The following is a 13891-nucleotide window of genomic DNA, read 5'->3' as shown; positions in this document are numbered from 1 at the left end:
AGCAGGAGTTCCAAACGTATGGCATCTATGTGGAGCACCCTGACTAGAAACCTTGGTCACATAGTCCTGTGTTATGACGCCTTTGATGGTCAGTGCATTGCTCCTACCAAATACACAGTGGAGAAGAGGGCACTGCCACTTCTTGGCTGGCAACAAATCAAATGCTGGTTGCCAGGAAATGGAAGGTGAGATCATTAACCTCAAAAAGTTTCCAAAGCAAACCTCAACGCAGAGGAAAGAGCCTCATCGTCTGCATTTTAAGGGCCTGGGTTTGGATGGGGTCCTTCTGGGTCAGCCCCAAATTCAAGATTTCAACTTGGGAAGCGGAAATGTAAGCCATCCCGCCTGAGGAACCAAAGCATTAGACAGGAACTGTTTTTATTCCATCCACCTCACCTCCTTAGAAAGGGAGGCGAACAGTGAAATAGTGCATTTATCTTAAAAGCGAAATAATTCCAGGATGGTAGGGCGAGACCCTGTGACGGGGTGAATTTACCTCACTTGATAACAAGGGCACTCGATACTCAGGGAAGTGGGACTTTGTCGACAAAGCCAGGACAATCCCACTACCCCCACCCCACTCAGCAGTGATTAAAAACCCGTAAGGTCACTTTTTACGCGATGGCTGTCTCCCTCTCACCAGGCTGCAGAGCAGCTGCAGATGAACATTTGGCACCTAGATGGGGGTTAAGGAGCTGGGGCTGTGATTCAGGGAAGATGCTGAGGGGCACTGGGACTCTCTGTTTGAACCCTGAAGCAAGGGGTGAAGGTGTGGGGGGGTGTATAGGGGAGCTGACGCTGAAATCTTTCAGGAAGCAGATGGTAAGGGTCAGGGGGTGTGTGTCTATGCTGGGGACAGGGTCCTGTGGTGTTGCTGGTGATGCTGACTGCCTTGCCCACCCCAAGTTGGACTAGGAGAGTCCCATCAGGCTGCCGGGCAGGGAGGGCAAAGGAGAGCACCATTCCGTGGGTCGGGCAGGAAGGGCGGCCTCCCCACCCTGGGTGCCTGCAGAGCCTGGCAGCCCCACTCTGTGGCCATCCGATGCCACATGTCCTCTAGAGTTCCTGGGCCGGCTGCTCCACAGCCTGCTCCTCCACAGGCTGCATGGCCTCCTGCACGTAGACGATGAACTCTGAGGCCTCCCCGCCCTGCGTGTAGACAGTCACCGTCTCAATGCCCTCCACGTCGTCGGAGGACACCACCAGGTGGTGCTGCTCAGCAAGCTCCACGGACGCTTGCTGGACTGTCTCCTGGATCATGACGGTATGGTTGGAGCTGGGCTCCTCCTCGGTGACCTGTGGGAGAAGGGCAAGAGAAAGGTCACACCGCGCCTACTTCCCGGTCCAGCGTAACAACCGAGTCACCACTACAGCTTAGGAGCAACCAGTGCACTGTGGTAGCATGTCCATTCTCCACCGATCCTTTCTACAAGGCTGTGCGTGCTCTCATGCCCATTTTACAGATGATCAGAATGAGGTTCAGCAATATAGGGCAACGTGGTCAGGTTCCCAGCTGTGGCAAATGGTGGAACCCAAGTTCAAACCCAGAGTCCAAGGTTGTTTCCTGATGCCAAGCTGCTTCCAGGAGGTGTGGGGCTACCTAGAGAAGGAGGGCTGGAAGGCCTTGTGGGAGTTATTTACTGCAAGTGTCAGGAGTAGCGGTTGGGGGGTGCTCCTGGAAATTTATAGCCAGTCCATCTGGCAGTGATAAAGGCATGAGGTCCATCCTGGGCTATGTTTCCACACTCAGGGAGCTTGCCTCTGTGTGAAGATCTGTATCACACTAGGAAGCAGCAAAGGCCCGGCAGGCCTGATCTTCCCCAGGTGTCCTCCGTCCAGCAACACTAATGCCTGAACTATTTGGGGGAAGGCCTGCTGGTAGAAACTCACTGCCACAGGGCTGGACAGGAGTCTTCTGGGTATCAGTCAGGGGATGGGACCTCATGGATTCTACGGCCAGGCCTTTCTCTGGAGTGCCAAGCTGCCAGATTCCAGGCAAGATCCAAATGCCAGCTGGTGCTAATACCCCACATCCCTCATGCTGCCAGCTCTGGGCTGCTTTTAAATAACAACTGTCTTTGATCTTGAGATGAGAAACAAAAGACAGGGAATTGAGATCTCAGAGCTGCAAAAATGAGTGAAGGATTAGAAAACAGACACAAGAGGAAAGCAAAGGGGCCTGGAGTTATTTAGCTGGAGGATAAGAGAGCCTTCAGACTTACAGAGGGGTGTCAGGGACACCCATTCATTTGCAGGTAAGTCTGAATGCCAAGGTGGAGAGAGCATGTGCTTTGTGCTGCACTGACGGGGCTTCGCACATCAGTTCCACCATTTCTAAGCTATGAGACCTGGACAAGACACTTTTGCCCACAACCTTCAGTCTACTCATCTGTAAAACAGTGACTAAAATGTGTTCTCCAGAGGATTCCTGGGAGAATGGAAAGAGATTCTATATGCAAAGTGGGTGCTCAATAACAGCACCGACCTTTCAATTCCTTCATTCATTCGCTCATTCAACCACTTTTTTTTTCTTTTTTTTTAGAGACAAGGTCTGACTCTGTTGCCCAGGCTGGAGTACAGTGGTGCGATCTCAGCTCACTGCATCCTCCGCCTCCTGGGCTCAAGCCATCCTCCTGCCTCAGCCTCCCAAGTAGCTGGTACTATAGGCATATGCCATCACACCTAATTAATTTTTGTATTTTTGATAGAAAAAGGGTTTCTCCACATTACGCAGGCTGGTCTTGAACTCCTGAGCTCAAGTGATCCACTCGCCTTGGCCTCCTAAAGTGCTGGGATTACAGGCATGAGCCACTGTGCCCAGCCTCGACCACACTTTCTTAAATACCTGCTGCTGCCTGGAAGGTATTCTAACATGTCAATCACTCATTCTTTCACTCTACAGAACTTCTGTCACCTTACCAGCTACCAGTAGACTGCAAGCTCCACAAGGGCAGGACCATGTCTGCCTGGTCACAACTGTTTCTGCAGAGCCAAGCTGATTGCCTGGCGCACAGCATACGCTCCGTATTCGCTGACTGATGATCCACTAGGTGTCAGATGCCACGCTGGGCACTAGAAAACCACAGTCCTCTGAGGAAGCCGAGTCTCATGGTGCAGGCACAGGGCACAGTGAATGACTGTGCTATGGAGTAGCTGGGCTCCTGCCGGGCAGCCTATGCCGGTGTTGGGGTCCCAGGGGAGGCATAGGGATGGGCTCCTGGCAGATCGGGGAGCAATGACTCCCAGGAGGTGTAGGGAGCAGCAAGTGTGCTCGGGCAGCCTCCATGAGGTCCCACTCACGACATGTCCGGGTCCTTTCCTGGCCTGCAATTGGCATTGGGTGGCCTCCCGCTCCCCGCCTCTTCTGACTCTGCGCTCTCTCTGGGGAGGGCCCAACTGGCTTGGAGGGTCTCATCCTAACCCTGTGATTATTCCTGTCTCTGCGAGTGAGAAGGGCCGTGTCAACAGGTGGGTCATGTTTAATTCAGAGAGAAAAATGGAAAAGGTTCCTCCGGGGTGGGCTCCAGAGGTTCTAACATTATGGATTGGAAGGAACTTTTGATTTGGACTGATAGAATTCACCTGGAGCTGGAGAGCTATTCTGAGTGGAAACTATCAATACATTTAGACTGATTTGTTTTTTTAGAGTAAACCGAGATCTGTTTTTTCATCTTTTCCCATTTGTTTCAATTTCATTTAACTGGGAAAATATACCATGAACCAGGATTTTAGAAGTAAATATTAATTTATTTCACTTTGCAAGAGAGAACCTGACAGAAGACTGGGAAAGGGGAGGCAACACGCAGCTAATCTTTTCTCCTCTTACCTGTCAGTAAATGCCACACAAAGGAAATGGTGAGGGGATGGGAATGGTTTACACCCAGGTCCCCAGGGCCTCACATGTGCAAACAAGCCCTCCACACTCCGGGTAAACAGACCACATACAATACAGGAGACAAACCCATCCATGAGTTTTAACACAGGATCTGGGTCATGGCACCATTCTGTGGACACAGTGACTGCCACCAAAGCTAACCCTAAAGAGGACAGTGACTCCTTCATTGATGGAAATTTTCCACTGGCTAAAAACTCTCACCCTTTAAAAACACTAACACCACAATGCCCAAGTATGGACAGTGGCTGAAGTCACTGCCAAGGACAAGGAGAACCATGCCAGGGCCAGGCCTTTTAGGAGGATAGGCTGCAGCCTCCTGTCCCCTGGCAGCACAGGAGACACACTCCAAGTTCTTAGGACCAACCAGAAGGAAACAGGAGGTCCCTCGCTGGCCTGGAAATGGCTGCTGCCCATAGACGCCGCAGAGGAGGCCAGCGTACCTAACCTGAAGGCAAACGATGTGTTAATAACTCTGCAGCAGCAATGCCTGGGACCACTTCTTGGAAGGTGGCATTGGCCACAGAGGGTCTGTGGTGGGAAAAGACATCACGGGCAAGAGAAGAGAGTGAGCAAAGAAAAGGTATGTGCCCTACAGTCCTGCCAAGGCCACCGGCCACCTCCCAGTCACCAAACCCACTGGGCAGAGTCCCGTTTTCACCCTTCCAGAGCCCTCTCTACCACCTGGCATGAGATGCTCTCTTCACTGCTTTCACCACTCTCCTCCCCAGCACTGGGCTCTGTTCCGCGCCCCTCCCAGACTGCAGGGCCGCTCACTGCTCTTCTCCTGCCCATCACAAAGCCTGGAGGATTCCTGGGTCTCCCACCTTGACTTCTTCTCTGACCCCCCAGGCACTTTCACTCCCGGGTGAGCCAGACTCCAGCCACCACTACTGAGCTCCAGATCATACCTCTGTCTGCAAGTGAGAAGCATTCAGGGATGTCTGTCAAACAATGCAAGAACAGAGCTGCGCAAAAGTCACAGGAGAGAAGGCATTTGGGGGAGAAGCAGTAGGTGAGGCCTGAAACGAAGTTCACAGGCGGATCATGAAAAGCCTTGGTCATGAGCTGAGAGATTGAGCCTTTATTTTACAAAGGAAGGCACTCAAGGTTTTCAAAGAAGGGCCCTGCGTCATCCAATCTGTGACATTTATGAATCCAAACTTGCCTAATGTGAGAAGACTTTCTGAGAAGTATGCCTCTCTCATTATCCCTCTAAATATTTACATTTATTTGCCCGCAGTATCTTTTCTAAGTATTAAATCTATTTAAAGATAACCTTTCTCCATTTATTTTGTTTTGGTTTTTCAATTTTCAGCCTCCAGGGTTTGTCCAACAGAAGCCCCTCGAAATTCACCCACTGCTAATTATCAGAGTACAAAAAAGTTTCCCAGCATCATCCTCTGGGCTTCATTCACCAGAAAAAGCAACGGAGGCAATGGTAATGTGTATTTCACAAGTCCTGCAAAGAGCAGGCTTCCCGGTGTGCACAAATGTGACAGGGAGGCATGCTGTTGCCCTGTCGTGTTACTGAACGTCCAAGACATGCCGAGTTCCTGAAGGTTCCCTGCAGCCTGCTGGTGGGCCTCCTTTACACTCTCCCCAGTGTTCACGAGTGGCGCTGCTGGCCCTGCAGACGCTGCCCACACAGATGTCCATGTCACAAGAAGCTAACGTGTAGAGGGGATGAAGGAGTTGCTTTACAGAAGGGGTTCATAAGGCTTTCTGCAGAGTGCACCCCTTTGTGCATTTCGTGGTATACGATCACACTCTGTTTGCTTTTAGGCAGTGTTTACAAATCACGCGCCTCCTTCCTGGCTCCCATGGCACCCAATATCCACCCAGCCACTTGCAGTTTACTGAACATTCTCCCACGCCTTGTCCCGATTCTTCACACACAATGTCTTGTGCCTTGGGCATTTGTGTTCCCACTTTACAAATGGGGACACTGAAGCTCCTCCTGGCCTGGTGACTTCTGTAAGGTCAAACAGCCAGAAAGTAGCAAAAGCTGGAACTTGGTCTGTGTGGTTCAGAGACCTCCTTCAGCTGGTGTAGTGTGACAGTGACTATTAGTATCCCATGTTATGAGTTGATATGATTAAATTATCACTCTTTACTCCTCCTGATTAGTCTCAGGCTGGCTGTAGAACTCTCCACCACTCTCTTTGTTCAAAATAATCACTCTAGTAGCTTAATCTATTAGCACAGGCTTAAAATTGTTCTTTGCCACAATATGGCGTTCACAGGGTCCTTATCCCGAGATGAGTACTCCATTTCCCCCAAATGCTGTATCTAACACGTCTATCAGATAAATTAGCAGCAGCATAGAGAGCCTGATAGAAACCCTTCACCCCTGGGATGCACAGATTATTCACTGAATCAGGCACTGCGTTCTGCTGTTCTGCTGTCTCCAGCATTCTGGAGTCCGGACAAGATCACTGTCAGGACCGGAACTTTGCTGGGCTCTCTTCATGCTGAAGGGCAGCTTCCCCTTGAGACCCCATGTCTTCCTTGGCTTTAACCCGTCATTATCCATTCATCCAGCAAACGTCGATGGATACTCCGCTGTGTGCCATGCAGCAGGCATGGCTCTGGCTGCCTCATTATCTTGCTTTTTTTCTACTCCCCTGCCTGTTCTGCCTTCTCCTTCTCCTCTAGCTCCTCTCCTCACTTCCTTTGTAAAACCCATTCCTCTCAGGTTAAGCTTTCTTCCCCCAACATTTAAGAAAATCCCAGAAGTTCCTCTAGCTCAGGAAACCCTCCTTAAGGAAGGTGGGTCCTGCATTGCTCCCACAGTGCTCCAAGGGTGCCCTGAGAAGACAGTGCACAAAGGTTTTTACAGTCTGTCTCTGCACAGATCTCCCCAGAAGCAAGTACAGCACTGGTTCCTCCGTACCCAGCCCAGTGCCACCCTCTTGGTAGGCACATAGTGGGTGATGGTGATTTAGGTTGGTGCAAACTGCCTGCCCTTGGTTCAAACTCTGTCTGGCAGGAGCCCCCCAGATGATGTGAAAGTAGGGAAGATGGTGCACTGTCTATGGAGGAGAGTCTCTTTTGGCTCCAAAAGTCCCAAAGGTCTCATCACCTTATTCTATGGAAGGGAAGTCAAGGCTCAGAGAAAATCAACTGCCCAGGGCCACAGTGTTGGAAATAGAGCACAGATTTTTTGACTTCTGGTCTGCAAAATTCCCCAGCCTGCACGAGGCAACTTCACAACAAGCCACAAAGCACTTTGGTTACTGGAAGAACACAGTCAGAATGTTCAGCATGGCACCTGGGCAAGGGCGAACGCCAAGTAGATTTTCCCCGGAATAACAATATTATTTATAATAGCCATAATGATTATTATTATTTTGAGACAAGGTTTCACCCTGTCACCCAGGCTGGAGTAAAGTGATGCAATCACAGCTTAAGAGTTCCTCCCGCCTCAGCTTCCAGAGTAGCTGGGAACATCCCTGGATGAACGAAGAAAGCAGTAAACACACAATGCTGATGACGATGGAGACATCATCATCTGGACAGACCTAGGGCTCGGAGACTACAATCTGGAATGATAAGAAGTACTTGTTGTGGATCAGGTGCTGTGTGAAGAGTTTACGTGTATTAGGTACTTAGTCTTCACAGCACCCTAAGAAGTCTTAGTGTCCCAGCTTTAGAGGAGGGGAGACACAAGGGAGGATGACAAGCTGCCCTGGGGGGTTCTGGGGAGGGTCCTGGGGAGTTACATGGTTGCTTCCCCCCTTCTCCCCCAGGCCTCTGAGCCTGATGGTCGCAGCAGCCAGGCCACTGTGCACAGCTCTGGGCTTGGCCAAGCAGGAGGAAGCAGTGTCAGAGTCCGCACAATCTTCTTGATTCTCCCACTGGCCTCCTGCATTTGACCCTAGCACAGTCTTTTTTCATACCTCTCTTTCCTCTCTAATGAGAAGGCACTGATGGACTCCTCTGTCAAAGTACCCTCTGCCTGGGAAACATGTTCTTAAAAATGCCTGGAGGCTGGCTGAGGCAGGAAGGGCAACCCCTTCTCACCTGACACACGTTTTCTGGAATTCTTGACACTGATGGGGAGGTGTCTTGCCAAACAGGAAGATTGTGGGGAAGGCAGCAGCCCATGGGGACACTTGACCTTAGTGTATAACCTGGCCCACAGCCTCTGAAACCCAGTCCCCTAACATAGTTCCTTCTGTGTCAGAGGCTGCACCAACACCCCTCCCCAGGACATTGAAACCGCCCCAGGACACATTCAAGGACATCAAAATATGACAAACAAAGACTCATTAAGAGGAGAGAGAGCTGAATCTCATGGCTGAATCCCACAGAGGCGGCAACGAGAAAGGGAAAATGTTCTTAGTAGCTGGCTATTTAAAGTAACAATTTTTAAAACTACTGGCGGAAAATGATAAAACAACACAAATTGGCATCACAGCTTTCAAAACACAGTGTGAAGAACCTCCTGGGGCGCGAGTTCCCCACGTGCCTGTGCAGAGGGGCTCGGGCCGCCTGCCTGTTCAGTCATGACAGGGTATTGGAATTTCCAGGGTTTTATCAGACCATGCAAAACCTACCAAATTATTTGAACTTAGCTCCCAACACACAAATAAGTGAAGAATAAAGGAATTTAAAATAAAACCCCCGATGGCCCTAAAATGAAAAACCACAATGACAGTGGGATGGCATCAGTTAACCTCTTACTGGGTTTGAATCCCTTTGAAACAAAGCTGCCGCCAGTGCAGCTGCCCTTAGATGCTGCCCACATTCCCAGTGCCCTCCCACAAGCCTGTGCTCTCCGTCAGGCACTGGGAGGAAGATGAACTGCCTTCACTTCGGGAATTCCAGCTGGGGGTCTCTTTAGGACAGGAATCATGCTTTATGTTTTTCAGGGGAAAGAAACCCCACCGTCATCTCTGCCACCATCGCCACCACCACCAGGAGGTTGTTTCGCTTCAGGCATCCTTCAAGTTTCAAATCCATTTTTAAATAAATTGAATCAGGTCCCTATTTATTAAACCATGTCTTGGAGAACAGCCTTCTCGCAGATGTCATTAATGTCCTTGAAAGGGAAGGCACCTGGGGCTGCGGCTCAGGAAATGAACAGATAAGCCACAATTTCTTCTCCTCTTGTTGGCACTCCTATTGTTCTCAGGATCAGTTCTCAGAACCTGCTGGGAGGCAGCCCCAGATCCAGATCCAGCCTTCCGGGCTTCAGGGGAGGCGGACAGAACACAGAAAGCCCCGAGGAGAACACAGCCACTGTCAAGATCATCACCACAGAGAATGCAGTGAGCACCATGATGGGCAGGACTTGATGAGATCAGGCATGGGAGAGGCAGTGATGCAGACAGGAGCCAATCGAAGGCTAGACGTAGGCAGTGTGCACAGGGGTGAGGGGCGTGTGTGAGGGTTTGCTATGTACACATGCATGCCTGTGTGCAGGAACATTGGGCCCGTGCATTGTTGTTCCACCCTCCCGTATTGTGGTGTGCAGGTGGTGTGGTCCCATGTGGTGCATTGTACAATGTGCATGTATAATGGGTCTGTATGTGTCCATATATTTGCACATGTCTACGTGGATATCCATGCGTATGTGGAGGTTTATGGTTGTGTGTGTACATGAATATTGTGCACATATGTGGATGTGATATGTGTGTGTACATGCATGTGGGTATGGGCATGGCTTTGTGTCCGTCGCTACACTGGGGTATCTCCATCTTTAAATCTCAACAAAGGCCTAATAGGTAGAAGAAATCTCTCCTCGCTCACGTTTCCTTTCCTTCTTTCTCTTCTGTAGCCTGTGACACTACTTGCCCCCTGGTTTATAGTCACTTCTCATAATGACCTGAACAGGTCGGCCCCTCCCAGTTTACAGAGTGTTTGTGGATCCCATACCTCCTGTAATTCTCATGGAGCCCTAAGGAAGGCAGGGTAGAGGGGATTCCCATCACATCCCTTTAAGAAGAAGGGGTGGCTCAGAGAGTTGATGTGAGCCCTCAAGTAGTAACAGGTGATTCTGGAATTTGAAACCAAGTCAAAAACCTCCAAAGCCCACAGCCTTCTCTATAATATTCATGGCTTCCTGTAACCTTCAAAACAAAGTGCAAGCTCCCCTGTTGGACAGGCAAGGCCCTCCCTGCCTGACTCCTTCCCCCACACTCAATTTTGGTGACTGAACACACATGCTTTCTCGCCTCTGAACTTCCAACTGTGCTGGTCCACCATCTTTTCCCAAAGATCCCTTCTTGCCCTTGAGAACTCAGGTCCATGCCCTCTCCTCCAGGAGGCTCCGCCAGTGCCCCCATACAACGCTGTACTGACTCCTGTTATACACCAGCGGCACTGGATCCCAGCTAGCACTTTATGCCGCTCTGAGGAGGCGCAACCTGCGTCGTGCTCTCCCTCGCCTTCTCGGCACAATGGTGACAGTGAATGCTGCTTCTCGAATGAATCACTGGGATAAAGAGTGCAGAGTGGAGGTCTCGCTCAAATTACCACCAGATGAGGCACAGCTGAAGAGGAGGGAAGATGCCCCACCAGGACTTGACCTCCATACTCAGCAACCACAGGAATAAGAGAGTGTTAGTTAGAGAGCGAATGCAAAAAACCCCAAGCAGGGCAGCTCAGGCACTGCAGTTCCAGTTCCAGGGGGACTTCCAGACGCTGCTCAGTGGGGCCTTCGTACAGGTAAACAGCGCCCCCATGCTGAGCATTCAGCGGCCTTTTCTTTGCTAATGAAGTTGGCAGATGGGTAGGTTGGTTTTCTGGGGCCAGAAGTGACTCAGAAAGCAGAAGATGGATAGAAAACAAGGCTAACATGGGGAACAGGTGTGAAAGGCCAGTGCTTGTGCTGAGCTGCTAGACTGGAAAGCTGTCACTTTTCTTGGGTGGAGTTAGGAACATGCAGTTACATAACATCAGCACCTGATTTGCAAGACGAATCGAGGTGGCCTCTGTGTTTAGACACCGTTAAGAGGTGGGCCATTTGTTGAATAAGCCATCTCTGAAAGCCACCCATCCTCTGCTTTGGAGTGTCACATTTCTCATGTGCTCAATTCCCATATATACTTCAGACAACTTCTGGGCTCTCTCTTCTGTCTGTCCACTGAGAATTTAGCATGTGTCAGATGCTCTGGTGGAGGCTGGAAACAGAACCATGAGGCCAGACACAGTCCCTGCCCCCAACAGGCTGCAGTCCAGGGGAGAAAAGGACAGGGGGCTTGTCCTGGGTTGCCAGGCTCGGGGGAAGGTGGGGTGGGAAGCTGCCGGTGGCCAGGAATGGTTTCCTGAAGATGATGGTCCTGGTCTGGAACACTGTGGGATTCCTAGGAGTCTGAAGAATGGGAGGAGGTATAAAGAGATGGGGGAAAGCACCAGGCAGAAGAAAGGGTGTAGCAACAGCCCAAGGGCTGGACAGATGCAATGAAATTCAGTATAGCCAGAGCACAGAACAAGATGCGATGAAATTCAGTAGAGCCAGAGCACAGAACAAGATGCAACGAAATTCAGTATAGCCAGAGCAGCAGTGAAATTCAGTATAGCCCAGAGCACAGCACAAGTGCAGGGGTAGGGCAGGGGTAGGGTGTATACAGGGGGAACAGATGAAACAAAGAGGAAAGAAAAAAGACTAGAGAGACCATCAGGACCCAGATCATGAAGGATCTTACAGGAATTTTAGTTTTACTCTGAAATTAATTGGTGCCTCTCTATTAGACAGCAGAGACCTGATCAGACCCCCAAGCTCACTCCCCTGAGGTGTAGGAGGGGCCTATGTGGAAGAGGAAGCAGAAAGCCTGGAGGTAGGGAGAACAGGGACAGCCCGCTATCCCGTGAAGAGGACAGGCCTGAACATGGCAAGAGGGTGTAGTGATGGGGACCGGCAGAGGACCCTCTATAGTCTATCTGAGCTGTGCCCATCCTCCTCAACCCATTCTAGGAGGCTCTTAGGCCCAGTGCTCCCCCGGCCTGCCCTCTTCCAGAGTGCAGTGACTGCAACCCTGGCCCAGCCCAACCCTCACAGCTCAGTCTGCTCCTTGCTCAGCCTCTGCAGCCTCTGCAGCCTCCAGCCCTCCCTTGCTCCTCTTCTGGGCCATTTTCTTCACTTGCCCCACAGTGCAGCTCCCTCCTCAGCATCCTCCCTCCTCCCTGGCTGCTCCCTCTCCATCTCTGCCGCATCTGTCTCTGCTTCTGGACCTCTAAGTGGCACAGGGCCCCGGAGTTCAGCCCCAGGAGGCTCTTCTCTCTCCACATCCCCTCCTTCCATCATCTCAGCCAGGCTCATGGCTTCAAATACTGACTTCAGGCTGATAACTCCCCAGTGTATGTCTAGACCAAACCCTTCCCCTGAAATTCAAATGTGCATAGCATATTTCCTACTAGACATATCCATGTGGGTGTCAAATAGTCATTTCTAAATTAACGAAGACAAAATGGAACTAGTCACTTTCTGCCAACCCAACCTGCTCCTCCCTCCTCTGTCCTCTTCTTGGTAGAAGGCACCACCATCCACCCTCTTCTCAAACCAAAAGGCTTAGGCATCAGCCCAGACTCTGCTCTCACACACACTCCACGTCCAAAGCATTGCGGGACCAGTCGGCTCCACCACGAAACGCAGGCCAGAGCGCTCCAGTCCTCCCCTCCCCACAGAGCTACCCTGTCCAGGCCACGCTGTTTCTCACTCTAGGTCTGACCACAAGAGCCCTTAAGCAACTTCTTAGTTATGGGGATCAGCACAAAAGTCTGTGCCTCAGTTTACCACCTAATATCACACACACAGATGGGAGGCACAGAATCTGAGAGTAGTACATGTAAAAGAGATGCAGGGGTTTGAGGTGGCACCAAGATCAAGGTGAGTGAATGGTGAGCGCGGCCACTGTAAAGGCAGCTTAGAGTACACCGAAAAGAGGGACAAAGTCCCATCCTAATCTCTTCCAACTGCCATCGGCTTCAGACCTCCCCTGGAGTCCATGCCTGGGCTCAACCATGAAGAGGACTAAAGACTCAGTCAATATTCCAAGAAGGCTGAGCAGTTCTAGAAAAAAAATGGCTGGGGTACTTGGAGGTACATGATCTAGAGAACAGAAGATGCAGGGCCCAAAGGATGTCCTGTGCCTTCAAATACACAAGGGGCTGTCACATGAGGGGTCATAAGATGTACTGCTGGTTCTGGTGGGGGCCAGGGCTGACAGAGAGGCTACAGAATACAGTGGGCTGCTGTCTGGAATTGACATAACCAACTCCCCATTGCTAAAGTTATGCAAATAGCTGCTCCAAGACCATCACGCTGGATTCTTCCTCAGGATGGACACTGGAATTAACAGGAGAGTCTGCCCTTTACCCCTTCCTGGTAAAGTCCATAAAGCAGGAATTCCCACCCTTTCAGAAGTCTGAGAGGCAAGTCCTGCCTCCCCGCCGCCCTCTCACATACCTCCCTCAGAGGGCCTGGAGAAGAAACGCAAGCCGGTCGCTTGGCCTCCTGTCTGCCCTGCTGTCCCCGCCTACCTAGAGCTCTCCTCCTCCACCATGCCTGAAGCCAGTGCACCTCAGCAGCAGAACCCTCCATCCCCTGTAGAGATCTTTCTGAAAGCTGCAGGTGTGGGCAACAATGCGTCAGGATGTCCCTCACAACCAATAACTGTTCTGTTCTCACCATGACTTCCAAATTTTTCCCCCAAACAGTCACAAGGTAAAAATAAACAATAGCAACAACCTTATTTATGATGCTCTGAACCTAGAACCTAACTGTTTCCTGTATAGACACAGAGTACAGTCTGTGTGCTGCATTCTTCTAGAAATACAACTGCTGTTTCCAGCGGGGGAAGACTGCACTTCATTTTCTTTAGGAAAGCACTGCAGCATCAGCAATGCTGCTCACATGAGCGGCCTCACCCTCAAGTCACAACGTGCTCTCAGCCTGTGCTTGCGGCTGGTGCACCCAGAGTGGACACCATGCTTAGGAGAAGGCACCTGACCACATCGTTATTTTTTTATTATTATTTTTATTATAGTTCT

The 13891-nt window shown here is 50.7% G+C and overlaps 1 protein-coding gene across 5 annotated transcripts in view; it reads right to left on the bottom strand.

The window, feature by feature from the left end:
• Positions 1 to 363: 363 nt before the first annotated feature.
• The window catches only part of ZFAT (zinc finger and AT-hook domain containing), a 240286-nt gene continuing 226758 nt past the window's right edge, over positions 364 to 13891 (bottom strand). For all 5 annotated transcript variants that reach the window (XR_001883776.1, XM_017863814.1, XM_017863816.1 and 2 more), the window contains one exon: positions 364 to 1296. Coding sequence is in view for 4 of the 5 variants with exons in the window: in XM_017863814.1 (XP_017719303.1) it covers positions 1057 to 1296 (240 nt within the window). In the remaining variant the exon portion in view is untranslated. The remainder of the gene's footprint in view (positions 1297 to 13891) is intronic.

Source organism: Rhinopithecus bieti, unplaced genomic scaffold, assembly GCF_001698545.2.
Source record: "Rhinopithecus bieti isolate Rb0 unplaced genomic scaffold, ASM169854v2 scaffold_72501, whole genome shotgun sequence".
Lineage (NCBI taxonomy): Eukaryota > Metazoa > Chordata > Mammalia > Primates > Cercopithecidae > Rhinopithecus > Rhinopithecus bieti.
This window is presented reverse-complemented; position numbering and strand designations above follow the sequence as displayed.